This window comes from Indicator indicator, chromosome 15, assembly GCF_027791375.1.
Source record: "Indicator indicator isolate 239-I01 chromosome 15, UM_Iind_1.1, whole genome shotgun sequence".
NCBI classification, from domain to species: domain Eukaryota; kingdom Metazoa; phylum Chordata; class Aves; order Piciformes; family Indicatoridae; genus Indicator; species Indicator indicator.
The window spans coordinates 22,560,911-22,587,971 of NC_072024.1; the positions used below are offsets into that span (position 1 = coordinate 22,560,911).

Below are 27,061 nucleotides of genomic sequence, written 5' to 3' on the forward strand. Positions count from 1 at the left end.
GTTGGTTGGTTTGTTTTGTTTTGTTGCTCAGACCCAGCTGAGGTTCACTGGAATATTGACAAGCAGAAAAGCATAGATTTATGGTGGTTGCTAGAACCTTTCACCTCCTGCAGCTTTTCTGCTTCCTGTTCTCCTGTACCTGGCAGAACACTTGCTTACCATGGTTCTCCTTAGACAAATGCTTTTGGAAGCAGCCAGGAGGAATTCCATGCTCATGAGTGGTTTGTGGAGCCTGCAGGACAGTGAACTGCCTCTGCTGTGGGCATTATTCTACCACCTGTACCCTTTCTTCTAGTGGAATCTTTGTGAGACAGGTGGTTCTTTGCCACAGAGGCTTTTAGTCTGTTTGTTGTAGTTCAAAGAGTCCAAACTCATTTTTTCCCCGTGGTTTCTGTTGCCTGGTTTTCCTTCCACCCTCTGTGGTTTGCCTCCTGAAGGTGCCGCTCGGAGCCAGCGGCGTCCTGACGCCCGGCTGACAGTTCAACCCTGCACAGCACCTGAGCTACCAGTGTGTGGGCCAAGAGACAGCCTGGATCCACAGAAGCTCCAAGGACCTCTGAAAGATGAGCCTCTGACATGCCCCCTCAGGAGGGAAGCACCAATTCTGAAGGTAAAGAGTAAAAGGTCTTTTGGGGGCTGCCTTTTGTGCAGCAAGAGCCCCCCCCTAGCCCTGTGGAAGGCAGACAATGTGAGACACTCCTCATTTAATTTGGGAAGTAAACCTCCTGCTTAAAAAAACTGATGTAAACAGCACTGGTTGACTCCATCTTACAAAGCCTCTTAGAAAAACACAGCAGCCCAGGCACAAAATGTTTGGGTTTTAAAATTTCAGTTGTTTGCTTTGATGCTGAGAGCTAATGGAGGAAGGGAGAGAATATCTGTTCAATAACTGACTTCCCTCTCAGTCTGCAGTGGGGGAGGAAGGAAAAAAAAAAAAGAATTTTTGCCCAGCTGGCTAAAAAGAGCACTAAAAGAAATTGTAATGTCCCCTAATGGAATGTGGAGGTGAAGGCCCTTCTATAGCCTGGATACCAAGTGTCTCCCCATGTGTTCTTTCCATTGCCATGGTGCTGTTACAGACTCCTAAGCTCTGCACTGCCTCCCACCCCGGTGCAAAGATCCCCCCCAGACACCCCAGTTGGCAAGACTAAAGGATTTGTGCTCATGAATATGAACAGCTGGATGGGTGGCCTGCACCTAACTGTTCTTTTGTTGGCTGAATCATTGCCAGTGCTGCCTGCATCTAAATGAGTGACCCAAAGCCTGAGCCTGCTTTGAAAGCTGAGTGTGATCAAAGGGGCTGAAGCTGCTGCTGGTTACAAATGCTCCAGAAAAACAAACACAGGAACTAGAAGAATGTTGGTAACAAAAGCAGAATTAAACCTTTGAGGGCAGCTCATGCCACCCACCCTCTTTTCTGTTGGCTTTAAATATTCTGAGTGCCAGGCCTCCTATTGAAAGGGACACTCAGCAGCAAGCTGCCTGCCCTCCTTGGTTACTGCCAGGCTCTGAGCTGCACATCCCTTTGTGCTCCCTTGGCCTTCTGCTTGGATTTGGCTGTTCCAGCTATGAAAATCATAGAATTATAGGATCAGAGGATTGCTTCAGCTGGAAAAGCCCTCGAAGATAATCCAGTCCAAACATGAATCCAGCACCACAGCCATTAAACCATGTCCCCAAGGGCCATGTCCACACATTTCTTGAACATCTCCAGGGATGGGAACTCCACCACCTCCCTGGGCAGCCTGTTCCAATGCCTGACCACTCTTGCAGCAAAGAAATTGTTCCTCATGTCCAACCTCAACCTCCCCTGGCACAATTTCAGGCCGTTTCCTCTTGTTCTATCACTTGTTACTAGGGAGAAGAGACCAATCCCTACCTCACTCCAACTACCTTCCAGGCAGGTCTCCTCAGAGAGAGGAGGAGACCCTCTTCTCCAGACTAAACAATTCCAGGCCCCTCAGCTGCTCCTTCCCAGCCCTGTTCTCCAGACCCTTCCCCAGCTTTGTTGCCCTTCTCTGGACCTGCTCCAGCTCCTCAATGTCCTTCTTGGAGTGAGGGCCCTGAAACTGAACCCAGAACTCAATGTGTGGCCTCATCAGTGCCCAGTACACTTCCACACAACTCATCCATCTTGGGCTCTGGTTCCTAGAATCCCAAACAACAGCCCTTTTTGCTCATTGTTTTATCAGTTAACTCACATCTTGCACTTCATGACATTCTAATGATGATAATAAATCAGACTGTGTCCTGGCCCAAGTTTCTTGGAATTGGTTTGCAAGCCTTCTCTGTGTTGCCCATGGGAAGCCATCTCTGTGTTGCCCCACAGAACTGGCTGCTCTCTTGCAAAAAGCCCTTCCAAAGGAGCTGTCATGTACATTAACTTCCAAGACTCCAAACCAACCAACCCCCTCCACCCCCAAAACTGCTTTATTTTCAGTCCTTCAACAAGGATGAGTGCAGAGTCCTGCACCTGGGAAGGAAGAATCAGCTGCAGCAGGACAGGTTGGGAGGGGATCTGCTGGAGAGCAGCCCCAAGGAGCAGGAGCTGGGAGTGCTGGTGGGCAGCAAGTTCTGCATGGGACAGCAATGTGCCCTGGGGGACAAGAAGGGCAATGGGATCTTGGGGGGCATTCAGAGGAGTGTGGCCAGCAGAGCCAGGGAGGTTCTCCTCCCCCTCTGCTCTGGGGAGACCTCACCTGGAATACTGGATCCAGTTCTGGGCTCCCCAGTTCCAGAGGGACAGGGATCTGCTGCAGAGAGTCCAAGGGAGGGCTCCAAGGATGAAGGGACTGGAGCACTCCCTGGGGAGGAGAGGCTGAGAGCCCTGGGGCTGTCTAGTCTGGAGAGGAGAAGACTGAGAGGGGATTTAATAAATATTTATAAATATCTGAGGGGGTCAAGAGGGAGAGGACAGGCTCTGCTCAGTTGTACCCTGTGACAGGATATAAAGGGGTAATGGATATAAACTACAGCACAGGAGGTTCCACCTCAACATGAGGACTCAGTGATCTTCAAAGGTCCCTTCCAACCCCTAACATCCTGTGATCCTATGATCCATCATTTCCCAGCCATCCTCCTTTTCCAGTACAGTGTTTTTCCTCTAACAGAAAAAGCAAGGACCTGTGCCTGCTGGGTGATGTGCCTGGCTGAAGGAACATAGGATTAACCCCTGATGGCCATGCTGCAGCTGAAGATGCAGAGTCACATTATCACATCCTTTCTGTTCTGCTCATTTTCCTGTGGGACTGTTTCCAGAGGGCTCACCACAGCATCTCAGCTCCACTAGCTGCTTCAGGGTCATTGCCTCCCATTATCTGCCCATTCTCACACTGTTGAGCTCTCTGCCACCTGCTCTCTTGGGGATCATCTCCTCCTTCACCTGATCTATTTTTGTAGTTAAATCTCCTTTGCTGTAGCAGCTCAGAGCTGGTTGCTGCTTGCTCCAGGCTTTCCTCCACACTCTCTCAGCAGTCTAATGCCACTCCTTGTCCTGCTGGTGAGGAGTCCTGGCTCTCCTGCCACCTCTCTGGGGCTGGGTGTAGCTGGCAGGCAGCGGGGTGGCTCCACTCTTCCGAACACCCTCCCCAAGGTCTCATTGCTCATCCCAGGGCACCGCTGTCCAGCTGTGCCCCTCCTGCCCCCATCAGATAGCTGACACCAGCTGGGCTTCCTGGTTGTGTGTAGTGGGAGACAGCCCAGTGCTAGGCACAGGCTTGGTGTCTCTAACAGGATTTACTCTGGGCTAGAAAGGCAAATAAAGGATTTCTGCTTTCAAGTGGTAATTGTGCAGCTCTGCTGCTCCTGCTTCAGCTGAACCACAAACTCACAGACTGCTTTGTGTTGGAAGGACCTTTCAAGGCCATCCAGTCCAATGCCCCTGCACTCAGCAGGGACCTCTGCAACTAGAGCAGGCTGCTCAGAGCCCCAAAAAACCTGACCTGCAATGGTTCCAGGGATGGGGCAGCTCCCACTTCTCTGGTCAGCCTGGGCCAGGGCCTCCCCACCCTCAGTGTAAAAAAAATCTCCTCCTTTTATCTACTTCAAGTCTCTCAGTTTAAAACATTACCCCCATTATAAAAGGCCCTTCTAAAATATCTGTCCCCAGCTCTCTGCTCAGCCCTTTAAGCACTAAAAGGCCACCAGAAGGTCTCCCTGGAGCCTTCTCTTCTCCATGCTGAACACCCCGAACTCTCTCAGTCTGGCCTCACAGCAGAGGGCTTCCAGCCCTCCCAGCATTGCTGTGGCCTCCTCTGGCCCTGCTCCAACAGGTCCTTGTCTGTGCTGTGGACACCAGAGCTGCCCCAGCACTGCAGGGAGGTCTCAGCAGAGCACAGCAGAGGGGTAGAATTCCCTCCCTGGCCCTGCTGTCCATGCTGCTGCAGATCAGCCCAGGACAGGGCTGGCTCTGAGCTGACAGAGCTCAGTGCTGGCTCATGTCCAGCTTTGCACCCACCAGCAACCCCAAGTCCTTCTCCCCAGGGCTGCTCTCTAGCCCTCCATGTCTCAGCCCAGATTATATTGGAGGTTGCCCCTACTCCTGAAGGCTCACACAGGCCTACTGCTCTAGCTCATCCAGGTCCCCCTGGGTGGATCCCAGCCCTCAGCTGTCAGCTGCACCATTCAGCTTGGTGTCATCTGCAAACATGCTGGGGTTGCACTGGATCCCAGAGCAGAAAGCTGGACTCTGGGTCAGGGGTTGAACGGGAGGTCTCTTCCAACCAGATCTGTGATTCTCTGATCTGCAGGACCAGGCACCACCCTCCTGCAGGAGTTGCCCCTCCAGAAAGACAGACTAGAGCCACGTTCTTCTGGACACAGGTAATGTAGTCCACAGAGCACCTGAACTACAGATGGTTGCTAACCTAGAGCTGGGACCCAAAACTGCCTTCCTCATGTGGCCTGGCCAGCAGATCATTCCCTAAGGCAAGTGTGGGGACACTGTTGAAATGTGTCACTGGATAAAGCTGACCTGACAAGGACAGTCAAGAGGCAGCTAAATTATGTTTGGGGCTGGGAAGAAGGTAGGGAAAAACAAGTAAATGGTCATCAAGTCTGACTACTGCTGCTGAAAATCCTTTGTCTTGTGAGGTTTTCAGCAGAGATGGGAGCTTGTGTTTCAATAAACCCCTCTGCTCCTTACAGTCACAGAATTGCCTGGTTGGAGAAGACTTTAAGATCATTGAGTCCAACCATAACCTAACATCTCCCAGGACACAACTGTTAGACCATGCCCCTAAGCTCCTCATCCAGACATCTTTGGAACACTTCCAGAGACAGGGATTCAACCACCTCCCTGGGCCACTTGCTCCAGGCTTTGAGACTCCTTTCAGGGAAGAAGTTTCTTCTGATGTCCAACCTAAACCTCCCCTGCTGCAACTTGAGGCCATTTCCTCTCATCCTGGCACTTGTTATTGGGGAGAAGAGACCAAGCCCCACCTGGCTCCAACCTCCTGTCAAGAGTTGCAGAGAGCAATGCACCCAAGTTCTCTCAGCTGCTCCTCACAGGACCTGTGTTCAAGACCCCTCACCAGCCTCATTGCCCTTGTTGGCTCTAAGAAACAACCCCCCAAGCCTTTAGCTCTTGCTGAGCACTGAAGATTCCCCTCTCAGGCTGCTCTTCTCCCAGACTAATCTGTTGGGACTCTGCAGGTCTTTCAGTGCTTCTCTGCAGGTGAGTGGCAGATTTAAGCTTAAGATACTTAAATCCCGCCCTGAGCCTTTCCTTGGGAGCACACACCTCACTCCCACCCCCCACCCCCCAAGCTGGATTTAGCTCCAGGAGGAGCAGGGATCTGTACCTGTAGTCAGATGAAGGTGAGACTTAATAAACTGTCTTTATTTGTCCTCCCTATATGAAGCTGTGTTTACAGTTCCACTTTGCACAGTTAGAGCTGATTACATTTGCTGCAACAGTTTGTAAGGTGTCAGGGAGCTGAGCTGCAGGCAGTCAGTGGCTGTTAGACACTCTTCAGGAGGTGCTGTCAGGACAGGGATCAGAAGGTCCTATCCAGAGGGTGAGAACAGATGTAGGCTCTCTTCTCCAGCACCTGCTTTGCAGCTTTTTTGATATGATCATCCAGGTTTTCATCTGCATCTGTGGAGAAGGAGGAACAGAGCTCACTGAAGTGCTGAGGAGCTTCTTTCACAAAGGATTTCAAAATCAAGACCCAAATCTCTACACTTCCTTGCCAGGAAATGATATAGCCTTAACTGCTGGGAAAGACTGACCTGTGCAGGCTGAGTTTCAGACACCAAGTGCTCAGTGCCTAGCAGTTAGGTGTTTGACCTCCTTGTTATCTACTACTTTCTTCACAGGACTGGTTCCTACTAACAGAAGTTATGTACCTCCCCACTGATGGGATTAAAAACGCACCTCCCTGAGGTTTTCTCCAGCAAATGAAGAGGCTGTATTCAACTTGTACCACTTCTGTTCCTCAGCTGATTAAAGTCACATCTTGGAAACATCAAACACACCTAACTTTTGTTTGGAGTCTGTGAAAACCCCCAAAAGTATTAAAAAATTTGTTCTGTTTTATAGAACTTACATTTTTCTAACTGAGCCATGGCATAATTATTCTTGAAATAGGCTTCTGTGCAGAAGATGTTTGTGAGAAGCACCTGAGGAAACAAGAAAGCTCAGTTAAAAACCACCAACTGGATTTCAGAAAGAAAACAAGGCAGTAAAGAGAGTCAGTTACACTCCTGACAGTCTGGGCTTGACTCCTGATAAAGGAGCTTGGGCAAGCCAGCAGCTGTGTCTCTGCCCTGGTGAGGCCACATCTGCAGTACTGGGTCCAGTTCTGGGCTCCCCAGTTCAAGAAGGACAGGGACTTGCTGGAGAGGGCACAGCAAAGGGCTACAAAGATGCAGAGAGCACTGGAACATATCTGTGAGGAGGAATTGGGGCTGTTTAGTCTGGAGAAGAGCAGCCTGAGGGAGGATCTGATCAATGCTGATCAATACTTCAAGGGCTGGTGTCAGGAAGATGGGGACAGACTCTTCTCAGTGGTCCCCAGTGGCAGGACAAGAGGTAATGGGCAGAAAGTTGAACATCAGAAGTTCCATCTAAACATGAGGAGGAAGTTCTTTAATTTAAGGCTGCTGGAGCCCCGGAGCAGGCTGTCCAGAGAGGTGGTGGAGTCTCCATCTCTGGATACTTTCAAGGCCTGTCTGGGTGTGTTCCTGTGTGACCTTCTCTAGGTGACCCTGCCTTGGCAGGGGGGTTGGACTGGATGACCTCTGGAGGTCCCTTCTAACCCCCAACCATTCTGTGATTCTGTGATATTTAGCTGTTATGTTCTCCCCACAGCTACCCAGTGGCAGAGCTGGGAAGTCCCTTCACTCCAAGCTGACCAGAAGAAGCTTACACACAGAATATGAAATCTCAAGGCCAGTGAAGGCAAAGGTTAACCAGTCTCACGCTTCATTTTCTGCATGGCCTGTCAATAAATTCACTGAGAAAACCTTGCTGTTATCTTCTGTTATTTACTAATTCTGATATGGAAGAGTTTGGGAAGTCCCAGAAGCAATCAGCAGCTTTCTGAGCCCCTGCACATTTGCAGTTCTTTCACAAGAACTTCATGGCTGGACTGGATGATCTTAAGGGTGTTTTCCAACCACAATGGTTCTGTGATTCCGTAATTCTCTAACTGTCTCTGTGTGAAACTGTGCTGAACAGTTGGATAATGTATGTTGAAAGCACTTGGGAGGGAACTGGTGTGGTGACTGCAGCCCTGCACCGAGTGGGTTAGAAACACTCTGGTGCACTGCTGGTTTGCCAGCAGTTTGTTGTGCTAAGGTGGAAATTCTGAGCAGGTGTGGAGTGTACCTGAAGTGGAATGAGAAGCTCTTTGTCCTTGGGGTTTGTGGTCCCCCAGGCATCAGCCAAGGGCTGCTGGTGTGGAGCTCTCTCTTAGGCCAGCACCACAGATTCACAGAATCACAAACGGTTTGGGTTGGAAGGGAACTTAAAGATCATCCAGTTCCAACCTCCTGCCATGGGCAGGGACACCTTACACTAGCCCAGGTTGTTCAAGGTCCCATCCAGCCTGGCTTGGAACACTTCCAGGCTTGGAGCCTCCAGAACATCCTTGGGCTACCTGTTCCAATGCTTCACTACCCTCATGGGGAACAACTGCTTCCTAATGTCTGATCTCAATCCAGCTTCTTCCAGTTTGAAGCCATACCCCCTCCTCCTGTCACTCCAGTCCTTCTCCAGCTCCCCTGTAGCCCCCATCAAACACTGGGAGGCTGCTCTGTGGTCTCCCTGGAGCCTTGTCCATTCTGAACACCCCTAACTCTCTCAGCCTGGCCTCACAGCAGAGGGCTTCCAGCCCTCCCAGCATTGCTGTGGCCTCCTCTGGCCCTGCTCCAACAGCTCCATGTCTCTGCTGTGCTAAGGACTCAGAGCTGGCCCCAGCACTGCAGGGGGGTCTCAGCAGAGGGAAGAAGAGGGGCAGAATCCCCTCCCTTCACACTGCTGGGGATGAGCCCAGGATGGTGCCTGTGCAGGGAAGGTTGGCTCATAGGGGCAGAAGGTTGGAGCTCTGCAAAGCTGAAGAGCAGCTCTGTCACAGAGGCGAGACAGAAGGGTCACAAGCAGTGAGTGTGAAGCTACAGGAGGCAGGGAGCACAGCCCTTCGGTGGGCACGACCGACCTCAAAGCAGACTTACCTCGTGGTCGTGGTTTCTGAGGCCGATGCTGATGGACCTGCTGGCTCTGGAGATGGTGGCTGTCATCCCATAGAGGTTAATGACCACGTCTGCCACTCTCTTCAGCACCAGCTGCTCGTCCACTATCGTCTGCAAGGGCAGCAATGCACAGCACTTTGCACCTCCTCTAGTTAGAGCCTTGACCAAACGTTGTTTTCATGCTTTGCATTTAGGTTCACCCTTACCTGGCACAGACAGGGAAGCTGCTACAGGGAATTTCTACCCTAAGAAGATTTGGGATTCACTGTTCTACCTTTTAACTCCCTGCCTGGCTACAGCCAACGAATCAAAAGCTACCTGGAAACCACCCAAAATCGTTGTGTCTTAAAGCCACTTCAGCAAATGCCAAACTCACTGACATTAAAGCTCCAAGAATAAGAAGGCTGTGAGGTAAGGTGGAACGTGGTGGGGCCCAGCCTGAGAGCACATCAGGTTAATTGCCAGCAGACTGCCAGTCCAGGGTGTGCTAGGGCCAGCCTCTGCTATGGTAACTACACCACTCTGTGTGGCACAATGCCAGCCCCAACACCATGCCAGATGCAACGCAATGCCACGCCACCCCCAATGCCAGCCCCAACGCCATGCCAGCCCCAACGCCACCCCCAAGGCCACGCCACCCCCAACGCCACCCCCGTCACGACACACCCAACGCCACCCCCAAAGCCACGCCAGCCCCAACGCCACCCCCGTCACGCCACCCCCAACGCCAGCCCAGCCCCAACGCCACCCCGCCCCCAACGCCACCCCCAAGCCACCCCAGCCCCAACAGCACTCCCAACGCCACGCCACCCCCAAGCCACCGCAGCCCCAACGCCACCCCCAACACCACGCCACCCCCATCACGCCACGCCACCCCCAACGCCATGCCACCAACACCACACCACCCCCAACGCCACGCCAGCCCCAATGCCACCCCTGTCACGCCACCCCCAACGCCAGCCCAGCCCCAACGCCACCCACCCCAGCCACCCACTCCATGCCACCCCCAATGCCACGCCGCCCCCAACGCCACGCCACCCCCAAGCCACCAATGCCATGCCACCCCCAACGCCACGCCACCAACACCACGCCACCCCCAACGCCACACCAGCCCCAATGCCACCCCAATGCCACCCCCAACGCCACGCCATGACACACAAACACAATGGCTACAGCAGTCACACCCAATGCCATGACAGACAAACTCAAGGGCCACAACAGACACGCAGAGCCACGCCTGACACACAATGCCTAACAATTCTATGATCCTATGAAATGTGGTATGCAAAGGGAATCCTGGCTCCTGCCACACTCCACTCTGGGTTCTAGCAAGGCCTCTTTGGTTGAAGATGAACTACTCAGTAACAAAGAGAACAGCCAAAAGCACAGTTACCTTCCCAAACCTACTCAGCAGGCCTTTCACTGTTACTCCAAAATAATAAATGTTTTCTTCAAGTTTCTTGGCACTCTCCTGAAAAAGAAACAGAAAACACAACAGTTTGAGTGGCCTTCTAAGGGTAAAAACAAGCAGACCCTTGCCCCCTAGAACAGGACACTCAGCTGAACAAGAAGGACATTGATGGGAAGCAGCTCTGGGCACTATGAGCTACTCTTGGGTTGTTCAGCCCCCAGCTCAAAGCCTTGGTGACACAACCTGCTGCAGGAGACAGCAGCTGCTCTGCTGGCAGCCAGGGCTGCTGCTGGGTTTAGCTGCCAAGACACAAATGAGAATTCTCAGCTGCAGCACAAAATAGTTTTCCTTTCTGATTAGCCAGGAGTGAAATGTAGCTGAACAGAAATTAGTTCTGGGTGATCACAACAAGGGAGCAGTGCACACTGGGCTGAAGGACCAGCAGAATACAGCAAGGGTTTAAGCCCCAAGATGTATGCCCCACCACAAGGGGGAACTTTTCCTCTCTCAAAAAAAATCAGTTCAGTTTTCTGCCCAATGCAGCTTCTAGTTCCTGACCACAATTCCCTTCTAAGATCATCTTTCACCATCTCCTGTCTTTTTCTTTCCACTTGAAAAGGAGAAGTTTCCCTATTTATCACAGAATTACATAGAAACGTTCAGGTTGGAAAAGAGCCTCAGCATCACCAAGTCCAACCCAGAACCCTACTCTGCAAGGCTCACCCCTAAACCATAGCCCCAAGCACCACATCCAAACCACCTTGAAACACATCCAAGGACTCCACCATCTCCCTGGGCAGCACATTCCAATCCCTGACCACTCTTGCTGGGAAAAAAAAAATTTCCTACTGTCCAATCTAGACCTACCCAGTGACAGCTTGAGGCCATTCCCTCTTGTTCTATCACTAATTACCTGTGAGAAGAGACCAGCACCAACCTCTGCACAACCTCCTTTCAGGGAGCTGTAGACAGCCATGAGGTCTCCCCTCAGCCTTCTCTTCTCCAAACTAACCATCCCCAGCTCCTTCAGTTGCTCCTCACAAGATTTATTCTCCAGGCCCTTCACAGCTTCCTTGCCTTCCTCTGCCCTGGCTCCAGCACCTCCACATCTCTCTTGCATTGAGGTGCCCAAAACTGGACACAGCACTCCAGGTGTGGCCTCCCCAGAGCTGAGTCCCAGGGGACAATCCTTGCCCTGCTCCTGCTGGACACAGCATTTCTAATCCCATCCAGGATGCCTTTGGCACACTGCTGGCTCATATTCAGCTGCTTGTCAATGAGAACCCCCAGGTCCCTTTCTGCTAGGCAGCCTTCCAGCCACTGCCCCAAGCCTTTAGCTAAAAGGAATGGGATTATAAAATGTTGACTCCGAGGGGGAAAAAAAAATATCAGTGTCTAGCTGCAGCCCTGCTACCATGAAACCCAACTAGTCCTGGGTTGTCTCTTGGCAAGCAACTGCCTTTAAACATGTATCCAATTTGCTGCTGTACACCACAGAGGTACCATTCTTTATAAAACAGGGAGAAAAATGTTCTCAATGTTCCCTTTGGTAACTTCTCAGCACAGTCCTTATGCTTGTGAAGGTGATAGTCTTGAAAATTCTTATGCAACATTTAGTTCTACAGAGCAAGCCCAACTCTTATCCTAAGTGCCTCCAATTCTGACATTAAGTGGAAAGAAAAAATCCTATTTGTCATATTTGGCTTTTATTAATTCATAAACTCAACTGTGTAGCTTAGGGTGGACTCTCTCTCTCAGACTTTCTCTCTGAGAAGAGCCCAGCCCCATCCTCCTGCCCCCCACCCTTAGGCTCTTGCTGAGCATTGCTCAGATCCCCTCTGGGGCTGGTTCTTCTCCAGGCTCAACAGCCCCAGGGCTCTCAGCCTTTCCTCCTCACAGAGCTGCTCCAGGCCCCTCAGCATCTTTGTAGCCTCTGCTGGACTCTCTAGTAGTTCCCTGCCTCCCTTGATCTGGGGAGTCCACAACTGGACCCAGTACTCCAGATGTGGCCTCACAAGGGCAGAGTACAGAGGGAGAGAAACTCCCTTGACCTGCTGGCCACACTTTTCTTCGTGGACCCCAGGAGACCATAGGTCTTCTTGGCCACAAGGGCACGTTGCTGGCTCATGGGGAACTTGTTGTCCGCCAGCACTCCCAGGTCCTTCTCCATGGAGCAGGTCACCCCTCAGCTGTACTGGTGCAGAGGGTTGTTCCTCCCCAGGTGCAGGACTCTACACTTGCCCTTGTTGAACTTCACGTAGTTCCCCTGAGGGAACCCCATGAAGCCAGCACAGCTCAGTTACCAAGCACAGGATTTAGGAGGAAGGGCAGGAACAGGCAATTACAAACAACATCCTTAAGAGTGTGGAAGTTCAGTTTCTGTAGGTTACTAACAAGCTGGACTTGGTATAAACACAGACTTGGAGCAGTCTTCACCTCACCTTGCTATGTGCCCGTGTCATACCTCTAAGTCCTTACCCCCAGCATGGTAGAAACTTCTGCTTGAAGTTGTGAATCTCCCTGTTCCAAGCACAGGGACACAGCTGTGACAGTGAAAGGAACCAAGTCTGGCTGTGACCAGAGCACTGTCACCCCCTTCCCTCACCTGCAGGCTGGGGTGTGCCACTCCTTGATCACCACTCAGTCCATAATCCACTTTTCTGCCCATTGTGTCTCGTAGCTTGTTCACGAACTCCCGCAGAGCCACGCCAACGTTGCCTTTCTTGATTTCTCTACAACGTTGGATAAACAGCAGCTGTTAGAAGCCATTCCCTGGCTCTCAAGGAAAGATTCAGGAGATCCTTCAGATCCTGAATGCTTTGCCAAAACCCCTGCAGTTTGTCTAGGAATCATCAGGTCTTTTGATCCATTCTGCTATAGGGTCTGGAGAGCACTCATACGGTTTGAGAAGCATGAAACATGGTTCATATTAAACTCATCTCCAAAATACTCCCAACAAATCCCAGCCATCAGCACAGGTACTCAACATTGCTCCAATGCTTTGAGTTTAGCCCAATAAAATCAATGCAATTTTGTTATAAAACCCTAACTTAGAGAATTCCAATTGCTGGTCCTGCAAGAAGGGATTCTGCACAAGCTGGAATTGTAAAATTCAATAGGGCAAAGACCAGGATTCCTAAATCCATAAACCACCCAATTAAAAAGAGAACACCCCAGACACTTCTATCACTGAACTATCTGGTAGGCAGATAACAGGTTGGACAAATCCTGTGAGCTTTTTCCTGCAGCCTCCCCACTTCTCTGCAGATCAGAAGCGATTAAGCCCTGCTTAGCTGAACAGCAGTCCAGCACCACCTACTTAATTTTGTCAGTCAGGGCTCTGCCTGCGTGTTGCATCCCTGTCAGAGCGATGTACAGCCGCAGAATTTCGTTGGTGCCCTGTCAAAGACACAAAGGCAGTGTCAAGTGCAGAGCAGCTGCAGCAGTCTCCAAAAACCTGGCTTATGCTGGGCTCCTCTTTTGGGCACTTTTATCCTCCCTAATACCGATTTTATCGTCTGAGGAATTTCTTCTGTGCTCTTCCTCGAGATGTAGCCCGGGCCGAGGGGAGGGGAAGGGAGCGGAGCCCGGGCCGAGGGGAGGGGAAGGGAGCGGAGCCCGGGCCGAGGGGAGGGGAGGGGAAGGGAGCGGAGCCCGGGCCGAGGGGAGGGGAGGGGAAGGGAGCGGAGGCCGGGCCGGGGAGGGGGGGGAGGGAGCGGAGCGGGCCGAGGGGAGGGGAGGGGAGGGAGCGGGCGGAGGGGGGAGGGGAGGGGAGGGGAGGGGAGGGAGCGGAGCCGGGCGAGGGGAGGGGGGGAGGGAGCGGGAGGGGGAGGGGAGGGGAGGGGAGGGGAGGGAGCGGGCGAGGGGAGGGGAGGGGAGGGAGGGGAGCGGGCGAGGGGAGGGGAGGGGAGGGGAGCGGAGGGGCGAGGGGAGGGGAGGGGAGGGAGCGGAGGGGCGAGGGGAGGGGAGGGGAGGGAGCGGAGGGGGAGGGGAGGGGGGGGGAGGGGAGGGGGGGGAGGGGAGGGGAGGGGAGGGGGGAGGGGGGGAGGGGAGGGGAGGGGAGGGGGAGGGGCGGGGAGGGGGGGAGGGGAGGGGAGGGGAGGGGAGGGGCGGGGAGGGGAGGGGAGGGGAGGGGAGGGGAGGGGAGGGGGAGGGGAGGGGAGGGGAGGGGAGCCGGGCGAGGGGAGGGGAGGGGAGGGGGAGCGGGCCGGGCGAGGGGAGGGGAGGGGAGGGAGCGGAGCCGGGCGAGGGGAGGGGAGGGGAAGGGAGCGGAGCGGGCGCGAGGGGAGGGGAGGGGAGGGGAGGGGAGCGGGGCGAGGGGAGGGGAGGGGAGGGGAGCGGAGCGGGCGAGGGGAGGGGAGGGGAGGGGAGGGCGGGCGAGGGGAGGGGAGGGGAAGGGAGCGGAGCCGGGCGAGGGGAGGGGAGGGGAGGGGAGGGAGCGGAGCCGGGCCGAGGGGAGGGGAGGGGAAGGGAGCGGAGCCCGGGCCGAGGGGAGGGGAGGGGAAGGGAGCGGAGCCGGGCCGAGGGGAGGGGAGGGGAAGGGAGCGGAGCCGGGCCGAGGGGAGGGGAGGGGAAGGGAGCGGAGCCGGGCCGAGGGGAGGGGAGGGGAAGGGAGCGGAGCCGGGCCGAGGGGAGGGGAGGGGAGCGGAGCGGAGCCTGGGCCGAGGGGAGGGGAGGGGAAGGGAGCGGAGCCCGGGCCGAGGGGAGGGGAGGGGAAGGGAGCGGAGCCCGGGCCGAGGGGAGGGGAGGGGAAGGGAGCGGAGCCCGGGCCGAGGGGAGGGGAGGGGAAGGGAGCGGAGGAGCTGGCCTAACACAAGCTGGGGACACAGAGGCTGCAGAGGGTCAGGGATACTGAAAGCAGGCAACTCAAGTTAAATACTATTAATTAATTTTTTCATGTCTAATTTTGAAGACACATTCTTTAGTTAATGATGAAGGTTACAACATGAGTGTTTTCCAAGCAGGTCTGTTCTGCCCTTCTTCTACTTCTCTCTCTTATTCTACTACTGAGAGATTTCTCTTCATCCACAACTGTCTGCTAGCTTTTGCTTTCTCTCAATTGTCAATTCTGATTTCATTTAGCTGTGAAGAATCACAGACTGGTTTGGGTTGGAAGGCACTTTAAAGATCACCTAATGCCAACGCCCTGCCATGGGCAGGGACACCTTGCACTAACCCAGGCTGCTCAAGGCCCCATCCAAGCTGGCTTCTAACACCTCCAGGGAGGGGGCAGAATGTGAGAATAAAGCAGTGAGTGAGTACTTGCCTCAAATATCATAAGGATCCTGGTGTCCCTGAGGTAGCGTTCATAGGGGTAGTCTTTCATATAGCCCAGGCCTCCGAGGATCTGCAGTGCTTCACTTACACAAGCCCATGCCCCTTCAGAACTGAACACCTGCCATGGAACAGTACTTTAGTCACCATGCTGCTCATCCACCTGACACTGCTGTGGTGTTTTGCACTGCTCTTACAACACTGGCCTCAAGCAGCATCCTTGTGGCTCAGGGTATACAGCTTGCTCAAGGCTTCCTTGCAAAGTGACAGTCACCAACAGAAACAGCTGTAGCTGGTTGGCTGGAGGATTTCATGTCTGCTCTGATTCACCAGAACAGGACTGACCACAGCGTAAGGGACCACCGGTGGGGGCTGAACACCTGTGACTCCCACTCTTGGGGGAACACTGCTCTAGGGGGAGCCCTGCTCTAAAAGGAAACTCTCCTCTAGGGGGAGCCCTCCTCTAAAAGGAAACTCTCCTCTAGGGGGAGCCCTCCTCTAAAAGGAAACTCTCCTCTAGGGGGAGCCCTCCTCTAAAAGGAAACTCTCCTCTAGGGGGAGCCCTCCTCTAAAAGGAAACTCTCCTCTAGGGGGAGCCCTCCTCTAAAAGGAAACTCTCCTCTAGGGGGAGCCCTCCTCTAAAAGGAAACTCTCCTCTAGGGGGAGCTCTCCTCTAGGGAACCCCAGCCAGCAGCAGCCAACCCTGTGCTGCAGGAGCACCTCAAACAGTAACATTCCTGTGGAGAGGGCCTGACTCTCAATATTCATTTTGCAACCAATCTTGGACAGAAGCCCTTGAGCCAGGCCTGCAGCTGGAAATAAACCTGAGTGTCTTTTTACTTTTGCTGTGGTGTGAGGCCACATAAAAGAGCTCAAGAAGACCAATGACATTCCAACCTGTTGTGTGCAGCTGTGACTTCCTGTGGTGACAAGAGCCTGAATTTGAGCTAATCAAGAGCACATGGGATATAGAGAAAAGAGCTACATCTATTTTTCCATCTAGGTGAGGTGTTTTTATCACATGTCTAAGGGTAATACCTGACCCTCTCAGCAATCTGGAATGTAGGTGAAGAAGAGGAGAGGTGTTAAATCTTTCCTCTCATAAAGCTGTAGGCAAGTCTTTGAACCAAATGAATTACCTTGACCATGGCTGCCTCCAGGGAGCAGTCTGGCAAGCCCGGCCTGTCCATCATGCCTGCAGTGAGGTAAGCCATACTCTCCATTACATATGCTTTCACAGCCATAAAACAAAACTTCTCCTGTCAAACAGCAATGGAGGAATCACAAACTGATTCACACCCCAAATCCCACAGTCAAGCCTGAGACTTCTACACAACTGCAGTCTGATAATAGATTATTGAATGCTGGCTCACAAAAGGCACTAAATGTGACAAACCTACACCAAAGTATCTTTATTAATGATATTTAACATTCTAGACAGGCAACAGAGCAGTGTGCAGAAGGCTGTGCCAGGTTCACACAAGTTTAATACCACTGAATCAGTAGAGCCAGAAGCCTCCCAGCACACTCAGAGCACAGAGATGTTGTGGTTTCCACCTTTGATTACCTGAATTAATCCAAAGTCGCTCAGTTTCTTGTTGAACTGTTTCCTGGTGCAAGCATACTCTGCTGTCATTTCTGTGAAAACAAAACACAGATCCATCTCAAACCAGCAGAACTCCAACTGTGATGAGTAGCCCTGCTGAGAAGGGCTTTCTGTTGGCTGATTGTGACACTTCAGCCTCTCCCCAGCAAACCCCTGGCTGCTTCACAAGCAGCAGCTTGTGGAAAACACCCTGAGAATGTTGCTGTTGAGCAGCTTTGGGAACAGTTTGCTCAAAGGCTTTTAAACAAGAGGCTGAGGTGTGAGGCTGTCCTCTTAGGCAAGGCATATTTTAGTGCTAATAATCACAGAATGGTGGGGGGGTGGAAGGGACCTCCAGAGATTAGGTCCAGCCCAACTGCCAAGCCAGATTCACCTAGAGCAGGTCACAGGAACACATCCAGATGGGCCTTGAAAGTCTCCACAGATGGAGACTCCCCCACCTCCCTGAGCAGCCTGCTCCAGGGCTCCACCACCCTTAAGTTCCTCCTCATGTTCAGGTGGAACTTCTTATGTTCAAGTTTGTGCCTATTACCCCTGGGCACCACTGACAAAAGCCTGGTGCCATCCTCCTGACACCCACCCTTGAAGTATTGATCAGCATTGATGTGATCCCTCTTCAGGCTGCTCTTCTCCAGACTAAACAGCCCCAATTCTCAGCATTTCCTCATTAGAGATGTTCCAGCCCACTCAGTATCTTTGTAGCCCTTTCCTGTACCCTCTCCAGCAAGTCCCTGTCCTTCTTGAACTGGGGAGCCCAGAACTCAACACAGTACTCCAGATGTGGCCTCACCAGGGCTGTGTAGAGGGGCAGGAGAACCTCCCTCAACCTGCTGGCCACATTCTTCTTCATGCACCCCAGGAGACCGCTGACCTTCTTGGCCACACCAGCACACTGCTGGCTCATGGTCACCCTCCTGTGCAGCAGAACTCTCAGGTCCTTTGAAGTGATTACTTTAGAGGGGTTTCTGTTACTCTTTTGGGGAACCACCAGCAGAAGTCAGCTTAATCAGTCATAGCTGTGTGTTCCAGGGGGAGTTCCTATGGGAGATCAGACCAGACCAGATCAGATCAGAAGGCCAATCACAGCCTGGGCTGCATCCAAAGCAGCACTGCCAGCAGACCCAGAGAGGTGATTCTGCCACTTCGCTCTGCAGAGACCTTACCTGCAGTGCTGCATGAAGCTCCAGAGCCCTCAACACAGGAAGGACATGGAGCTGATGGAGCAGGTCCAGAGTAGGGACATGAAAATGCTCAGGGAGTTGGAGCAGCTCTGCTGTAAGGACAGGCTGAAGGAGCTGGGGGTGTTCAGCCTGGAAATGAGGAGGCTCTGGGGAGCCTTCCAGTACCTGAAGGGGCTACAAGAAGGCTGCAGAGAGACTGTTTGCAAAGGCCTGCAGGGACAGGACCAGGGGCAATGGCTTCAAACTAGAGCAGAGCAGATTGAGATTGGATGTGAGGAACAAGTTCTGCACCATGAGGGTAGTGGAACACTGGAACAGGTTGCCCAGGGAGGTGGTTGAGGCTCCATCCCTGGAGATATTCAAGGTGAGGCTGGACAGGGCTCTGGGCAACCTGATCTAGTGGAGGATGTCCCTGCTGAGTGCAGAGGGGGTTGGACTGGATGACCTTCAGAGGCTCCTTCCAACCCAGACCATTCTATGATTCTATAGGCACCAGGGTCCAGGCAAGTCTCTCAGTAAGAACCTTTTACACCTCCAAGCACTCTGGGGCAGTAATTTTCCAGTATAAGAAGTGAAAACACTTCAGTATTAAACCACTGCAAGCAAACTTGCCATACAAATACCTACTACAAAGTATTTCAGTAGTGTAAAGAAGCCAAAGCACCTCATGACTGACCACACAGTGATGTTATGGTCAGGACTCAAGTTTCTATCCTGAGCTGACTGCAAGGAGCACCTCATGATCAGCTTTCTCTTTTTCTTTTTGCATGGCATCCAGCAATTCAGAACATTTAATTCACCTACCTATCAATTTTTTAATCATTCCAGCAGAAGCACTTCCCATGCTGAACCTTCCACTGTTCAGGATATTCATGGCCACCTGTGAAGAGAGAGAAAGGTTTTAGGCAGTACTGGTGTCACAAAACTGCTCCTTAGGCCACAAAGGCTACTGCTGGCTTGCCTCAGAGCCATGGAATTGTTTCTGGTTGGAAAAGAGCTCTAAGATCATCGAGTCCAACCAACCATCAACCTCCAGTGCTCTTCACTTTTCCAATGTCTACATGACCAAAAAGGAAAATTCGATATAGGTAGGGAATAAAAAAGGTCTTTTAAAAGTCATCAGTAGTCATTCTTCGTGGCTCACCTTAAATCCTCCTCCTACTTCTCCAATCACATTCTCTATAGGCACTTTGGTGTTTTCAAAATGTACTTCACAGGCTGAAACACAAAGTGAAGAGCTGCTCAATTGCTAGGTAGAAATATTTATGCAGAAATATTTAAAAGACATTCAGGAACATGATTTGCTCTCTTGTAACAGTAGTGAAGTTTTCCTGAGGCTGTGCTTATGACAGAATACAAGTGCTTGGCCAAAGAAGGAAGGACTTGGGGAAAGACTGCCAGCAGTTACTGATGCAAGGCATTCAAAAGATACTTAATGTAGGTTGTGGAAGCAGAGAACCAGAGTTTTGTCTCTATTTTAGGGAGCAGCACTCTAGCCCAAATGCCAGGTGGGGAAAAATCATAATCATGAGTGAACTCAAGAGCTTGTAAGAACTTAAGTCTAGACTAAAGCTACTTGTTTGCTGAATTATCTGAGTAACTTCTACTGCATAGTTAGGGAAACTTCACACATGCAAGGAAGAATGGATTTCTTAATTCAGACCCTGCACTAAGAAGGACTGATAGGACTGATGCCATCCAGAGGGACAGGCTGGGGAGGTGAGCCCATGTCCATCTCATGAAGTTCTACAAGGCCAAGTGCAAGGTCCTGCACCTGGGACAGAGCAATCCCAAGCACAAATCCAGGCTGGACAGAGAATGGCTTGAGAGCAGCCCTGAGGAGAAGGGCTTGGTGCTGTTGGTTGACGAAAAACTCAACATGAGCCAGCAATGGTCCCTGGCAGCCCAGCAGGCAGCAGTGTGCTGAGCTGCATCCAGAGCAGGGTGAACAGCAGCACAGGGAGGGGATTCTGCCCCTCTGCTCTGCTGAGACCCCACCTGCAGCACTGCCTCCAGCTCTGGTGCTTCCCAGCCAAAAAAGGACATCAAATGGTTGGAGAGAGTCCAGGGGAGACCACAAAGATGATCAGAGGACTGGAGAACCTCTCCTCTATGGACAGGATGAGAAAGTTGGGGCTGTTCAGCCTGGAGAAGAGAAGGCTCTGGGGAGACCTAATAGCAGCCTTCCAGTACCTGAAGGGGCCTACAGGAGAACTGGGGAGGGACTTTTTACCTGGGCTTGGAGTGACAGGACAAGAGGCAATGGCTTTGAGCTGGAAGCTGGAAGAGGGGAGATTGAGGCTGGAGATTAGGAAGAAATTCTTTGCAGTGAGGGTGGGGAGACACTGGAACAGGTTGCCCAGGGAGGTTGTGGATGCTTCTCCCCTGGTGGTGTTCAAGGCCAGGCTGGATGAGGCCTTGAGCAAGCTGGGCTGGTGGGAGGTGTCCCTGCCCATGGCAGATCCTTAAGGTCCCTTCCAACCCAAACCATTGCATGAGTCTATGAAATCTTTGAAAATCAAGGTAAGGAAACATGAAGTTTATCCTGCTAAATGAGACAGACATTGCTTTGTCCCTGAATTCAGCTGATCCAAGGCAATGAAACCACTAAAACATGGAACCAACTTCTGTCAGTGACTGTGAGTGGTTCTTACTGTTGGATCCTCGAATGCCCAACTTATCCTCAGGCTTCCCATGGGTGACTCCACCAAAGTCCCGCTCCACGATGAACGCAGTGATCTTGTCTTTCACTTGCCCATCCTTGTCCACAACCTCTGTCCTGGCAAACACTGTGAAGATACTGGCCAGGCCCCCATTTGATATCCAGACCTGGTTTGAGAGAGGAAAAATGTGTAAGAAACACATTTGTTCTGCTCCTGTGAGCACAGCTAAGTGTTTTGGCACAAGAAGAGTGGTGAAAAACTGCTGCTTCCTCCCTTAAATTCTACGGAGTGCTCTGCTACCAGTCTGGGCTCCTGGGCACGCACTGCCAAAGGTAACTTTGGAGGAACCACAAACTACAGGTCACAACAGACTTGAATTAAATGAAAATCCAAGGGGCATTTGCACAAAAGCCACTTCTGAAGGCCACAAGGGTAATACAGACTGCAGAACCACTTGGAATCTCAGCCCTGCTAAGAAATTCTCTGGATCTGACGTGGCCTGGCAAGCAGGAAGCTTTCCCGCAGGATGGCTCTCCTCAGATCACAAACACCACACCAGCAGATCAAGTCTGCAACGTGTTGATGTATCAAACACTGAATCTCTACATTTCAAGGTTGTCTTTGAGCAGTTTCTTTGAGCAGAAATGCTCCAAGGAGCCCTGTTCCCTATTTCCCATCAAATGCCATGGTTGCTCCCAGCAATGCCTGTAAGATCTGCCATGAAGAATGAAGCAAGAGGAAAACCTGGGGTTAGGTTGCTGTCTGCCTGTGCTGTCACTAACTAACCCTCCCTGAAGGTGAACATCACAAGCTGGTGAGACAGAGAAAGACTTGAAGTGGCTTCTGATGCCTTTCTAACCAAGAGTTCAGTGAAGGTCATCCCCTGCTTTTCTGTTCTCTTTGGCCCTAACCCAGTGTGGCTGTCTTTGTGACATGGTCACTCTTCACTAGCTTGGGAACCTCGAAGTTCAGAGGCAGCTGCCAAGCTAACCTCTTGCTTAGCCAAACCGACTGACTGCAGTGCTGCAGGAGATAAAGCTGGTTTATTTCCATCAACTTCTAACACTGCCAGCCTGTGAGTTGGGTACCTTGGAGCCATTCAGCAAGAAGTATTTCCCATCTTCACTCAGGGTTGCTCTGGTCTGGATGGAGGCAGCATCACTTCCACTGAAAAGACAAACAAAGTTATTAATCATTTAAGGAACATGCTTTAAAAAACCCAGACTACATCTTTTCCCTCTGCTCATCCTTTCCTCCCCCTCCACTCTGCCCTGGTGAGGCTGCATTTGCAATATTGTTTCCAGTTCTGTGCCCCTCAGTTCAAGGGCCTCATGGAACTGCCTGAAAGAGTCCAGCACAGAGCCATAAAAACAATGGAGAGGAACATCTTCCTTAGGAGGAGAGCCTGAGGGAGCTGAGGGCTCTGGAGCTTGGAGAGGAGGAGCCTGAGAGGTGACCTCATTGCTGGGGATAAAGATGTGCAGGATGAGTGCCCAGAGGCTGGAGGCAGGCTCTGCTGGGTGATGCCCAATGCCAGCACAAGGGGCAGTGGTGGAAGCTGAGGCAGAGGAAGTTCCATGGAAACAGGAGGAAGAAGTTTTTGCTGTGAGGGTGGCAGAGGACTGGAACAGGCTGTCCAGGGGGGTTGTGGAGTCTCCCTCTCTGCAGATATTCAAGACCCACCTGGCTGTGTTCCTGTGTGATCTGCTCTGGGTGACCCTGCTCTGGCAGGGGGTTGGACTGGATGAGCTTTGAAGGTCCCCTCCAGTCCCTAAGATTCTGTGTGAATGTTTACAGCTGGATTAAATAGTAAGTATAAATTTCAGGTTTTAACTAACAAGGAAACTTACTGGATTCTAGAGAGCTGAAGAATCAACTTCTACTTAAGTGACCTGAGGGGACATTTCTGCTCATTAACATGTATGTTATGTTTTGTTATGATGTGGGGTGTGGTGGGGTGGGGTGGCAGCCCTGTGACTTGATCAGAATGTTCAGAATGCCATACAAGCAGCTTTTTTGGAGCTACACTTTGAGCTCTATCAACACAAATGGAACTGTCATCCTAAAACACAACGAAGTTTTAAAAAGGGAGAGATTTAGGCTAGAGAGAAGGAAGCAACTCTGTCAGCTGAGGGTGGTGAGACCCTGGTCCAGGCTGCCCAGAGAGGTGGGAGATGCCCTATTCCAGGAACCATTCCGGGTCAGGTTGTTTGGGGCTCTGTCTGCTGGGGGATTGGACTAGATTTGAACTAAAAGAGATTGAGACTGGAGAGAAGGGAGAAATGTTTGACACTGAGGGTGCTGAGCTCCTGTCCCAGATCACCCAGAGAAGTGGGAGATGCCCCACCCCTGGAACCACTCCAGTTCAGGTTGTTTGGGGCTCTGAGCAACCTGCTCTAGTTGCAGAGGTCCCTGCTGACTGCAGGGGACTTGGACTGGAAGACTTTGAAATGTCCCTTCCAACCTAAAGCCTTCTATGATTCTGTGTCTAAGCTGCTCCTCAAACATTCACACCCTGGTTTGAAACCCTAAGTGCAAAAAGGCTCAAAGAGAAATGAAAAATAAATGTGATCGTGTCTCCCAAGGAGCACAGCTAATAACTTCCACAGCAGCAAAATCTGGTGAGTTACAAGAAAGCAATCAGAAGGTTCCATTCTGTGATGACAAGTTCACACCCTCTCTTGAATCACCATCTCACTACTGAATGTAACAAGCTGCACAGGATCTCCCCCTTGAAAGCAGTTTCCTCTTCCACAAATGCCACAGGGGCTCACTTGAGGCTTTCAGCTCAAGACAGTCAAAATTCTTGGAGCAGCCAGATCTCAGTTTGTATTTTAATAGGGTTAGATTTCTCATTCAGTTCTAAAAATGACCACTTCTGTGTATCAGAACTCAGGTCTATAAAAAGGCTGAAGTTACAAAGACTGGCAACCTTTGTAAGGAAGGCTGGGCTCCATAAAGATGTTAAAAGAATGGCAGAGGGTGGATAGCCTTTGGTATTTTCATAGAATCACAGGGGGTGGGGCTGGAAAGGACCTCAAAGACCATCTAGTTCCAAAGCCCTGCCATGGGCAGGGACACCTCCCACCAGCCCAGCTTGCTCAAGGCCTCATCCAGCCTGGCCTTGAACACCTCCAGGGAGGCAGCATCCCCAACCTCCCTGGGCAACCTGTGCCAGTGTCTCCCCACCCTCACTGTGAAGAAATTTTTCCTAAGTTCCAGTCTGAATCTGCCCTCTTCCAGCTTCAACCCACTGTCCCTCATCCTGTCACTACAAGCCCTTGTCAAAAGTCCCTCCCCAGCTCGCCTCTAGGTCCCTTCAGGCACTGGAAGGCTGCTCTAAGGTCTCCCCAAACCCTTCTCTTCTCCAGACTGAACATCCTGGAGAAGCTGTGTGTTGCCCCCAAGTCTCATCCACAGATATTTTGTTAAAATACCTGTGCTGGTTTAAATGTTACCTGCCAAGTGGGATGGCTTTTAGAGGGTTAGAACCAAGCTCAGTATATGAACATCTCTGATGGTTGGGAGGTATCTACCTCCCAGCAAATGAGCAAGTAAACCCAATGCTCACTGCAAGTCACTCTAGAATCATAGAACTGTCAGGGTTGGCAGGGACACCTCACACTACAGCAGGTTGCTCACAGCCACATCCAGCCTGGCTGCAAAAACCTCCAGGGATGAGGCTTCCACCACCTCCCTGGCAATCTGTTCCAGAATTTCTACCTAACATCCAATCTAAATCTCCCCTCCTCTAGCTTGGAGCCATTTCCCCCCAAGTCCTATCACTGCCTGACACCCTAAAAAGTCCAACCCCCTGCCATGGGCAGGGACACCTCACACTAGGTGCTCAGAGCCTCAGGTTGCTCAGAGCCACATCCAGCCTGGCTGCAAAAACCTCCTTCCACCACCTCCCTGGGTAATTTGTTCCAGTCTCTCACCACCCTCATGGGGAAGAACTTCTTCCTAACATCCAATCTGAATCTCCCCTCCTCTAGCTTGGATCCATTCCCCCCAGTCCTATCACTCCCTGACACCCTAAAAAGTCCCTCCCCAGCTTTCTTGGAGCCCTCTTCAGATACTGGAAGGCCACAAGAAGGTCTCCTCAGAGCCTTCTCTTCTCCAGACTGCACAACCCCAACTCTCTCAGCCTGTCTCCATAGGAGAGGAGCTCCAGCCCTCTGCTCATCCTCATGGCCCTTCTCTGGACACCTTCCAGCACCTCCAGATCCTTCTTGTACTAGGGGCTCCAAAACTGGATGCAGTACTCCAGGTGGGGTCTCAGCAGAGTGGAGCAGAGAGGGAGAATCCCCTCCCTGGCCCTGCTGGCTATGCTCTAGCAGACAAGAATTCAGAAAGGAGAGTTTCAAACCATAGCTGTATATGGACAAGCAAGATTCAACTTCAAACCCTCCACTGGACTCAGTCTTTCAGTTTCCTTTACTTCTGCCTACATGGTTTTAAGAAAACTCTTCTGCACCAACAGAAGCTGCAACATTAGCAACAGTCAGTGAATCAGTGCAACAAATGGAGCTGAAATGGAGCTGCTGCCTTTGCTAACCTCTAAGGAAAGGCCACAATTTCTTCCTCTTTATTTTTGGTAGCTCCTTCAATACAGGCTTTTGTGATTTTGAAGAAGAACTGAGAGCCTCCCAGAAGAGTCTCAGCATTGTTATTTTTAACACAGCACAAAGGATCCCTTCGATTCACATTCAGCAATGCCAGGAATTAAGTGGATCAGTTCCTGGTCTGGGAACAACAATGGTTAATGATTTCATGGAGATGCCATAAGCAGCACACTGGGAAAGGATGAATTACAAAGGCTGAATTACATGATTTGAGGTGGGGCTTTTAAAAAGAACACTAACAATATGAAGCCACAGGCAGCAGATTAATTTAGTATCCTCAGCAATCACTATAATGGAGATGAAAGAATAAAATCAAGTCATCATTTTGGTGTTTTCTGAAGCTTTTATGATTACAAACCCAGTACCTTCCAGGCTCAGTGAGACAAAATGCTGCAATGTGCTCCCCAGATGCCAGCCTAGGCAGGTACTTTGCTTTCTGTTCATCTGTGCCAGCAATGAGGATGCCCTAAATACAGAGTGGAGAGAAAACTTTTCAGCATCAATCTGTGTCAAGAAGAAATGAAGCTGACAAGCTTCCCCAAGTTGAGGAAGCTTAGTTTGCACATGTTGGGGCATAACAAGAGACAGTTTAAGAAACAATGGCCACAATTATTTATCAGACACTAGAATATGTCCAAGCTAACATCACACAGCTGTGCAAATGCCCTTAGGAAATGAGTGTTAGAACTCCCTTCTAGGGTACTGATGCTGTCAGGGAAGGCTTAACTGCTGCTCTGACACAGTCCTGCCTTGATCACTTCTCATACCTTCATTACCATCACTACAATTTGGTTCTGATACAATTTCCCAAGCAGCAATTTGCCAAGCTCCTGATCAGAGCACAGAACACATCATTTCCTCAGGCTTTCAGCAGCTTCCTGCCAGAGAGCACTCCTTTATCTCTGCTTTATTTGGGTGTTGCACAGCTGGTTTCTCACAAAGGACAAATACAACACAAGAAACCCATAATGAGGCTAAATAACCAGTGGTTAAATAGCTAAGACACAGTTACTCAACAACATTAGGATTAACCCCAGCTGACCCAGGCTGGCCACAGCAGGAGGGTCACAGTCTGAAACTACACTTCCCACAAGACTGCTTCACAAACCAGCTCAGCTCTCCAGCCCTGTTCTACAGACAGTGAAATTTTAGGTAAGGTAAGGTAAGGTAAGGTAAGGTAAGGTAAGGAATAAATACATATCTTTTGGGGGTATAAATACCCAATTTTGAGCATGGTCTGCTCAATTCCAGGAAGACTTTTTTCTTGTTGGAATGAATTAACTGCTGCTGCAAGTTTCAGACTGCTCCCACCTACCTCCCACTTAAAAGCAAACATATAAATCTATTAAATAGAATCATAAAGTAGTTTGGCTTGGAAGGGGCCTTGAAGATCATCTAGTTCCAACCCCTTACACTACACACTTTCCATCAGCCCAGGTTGCTCAAGGCCTCATCCAGCCTGGCCTTGAACACCTCCAGGGAAGGAGCATTCACAGCCTCCCTGGGCAACCTGTTCCAGTGTCTCCCCACTCCCATTGGAAAGAATTTCTTCCTCATCTCCAGTCTAATCTTCCCTCTTCCAGCTCAAAGCCACTGCCCCTGGAGAA

The 27,061-nt window shown here is 51.3% G+C and overlaps 1 protein-coding gene across 1 annotated transcript in view; it reads right to left on the bottom strand.

The window, feature by feature from the left end:
- Positions 1 to 5,842: 5,842 nt before the first annotated feature.
- The window catches only part of ACAD9 (acyl-CoA dehydrogenase family member 9), a 28,941-nt gene continuing 7,722 nt past the window's right edge, over positions 5,843 to 27,061 (bottom strand). Inside the window, exons 4-17 of the mRNA XM_054387276.1 lie at positions 25,820 to 25,920; positions 21,918 to 21,996; positions 20,821 to 20,995; positions 19,311 to 19,384; positions 18,971 to 19,046; positions 16,947 to 17,017; positions 16,519 to 16,638; positions 15,372 to 15,500; positions 13,425 to 13,504; positions 12,711 to 12,837; positions 10,088 to 10,165; positions 8,677 to 8,805; positions 6,549 to 6,621; positions 5,843 to 6,097 (exon numbers count right to left, since the gene is read on the bottom strand). Of these exons, the coding sequence (XP_054243251.1) occupies positions 5,997 to 6,097; positions 6,549 to 6,621; positions 8,677 to 8,805; positions 10,088 to 10,165; positions 12,711 to 12,837; positions 13,425 to 13,504; positions 15,372 to 15,500; positions 16,519 to 16,638; positions 16,947 to 17,017; positions 18,971 to 19,046; positions 19,311 to 19,384; positions 20,821 to 20,995; positions 21,918 to 21,996; positions 25,820 to 25,920 (1,413 nt within the window). The 3' untranslated portion in view covers positions 5,843 to 5,996. The remainder of the gene's footprint in view (positions 6,098 to 6,548; positions 6,622 to 8,676; positions 8,806 to 10,087; positions 10,166 to 12,710; positions 12,838 to 13,424; positions 13,505 to 15,371; positions 15,501 to 16,518; positions 16,639 to 16,946; positions 17,018 to 18,970; positions 19,047 to 19,310; positions 19,385 to 20,820; positions 20,996 to 21,917; positions 21,997 to 25,819; positions 25,921 to 27,061) is intronic.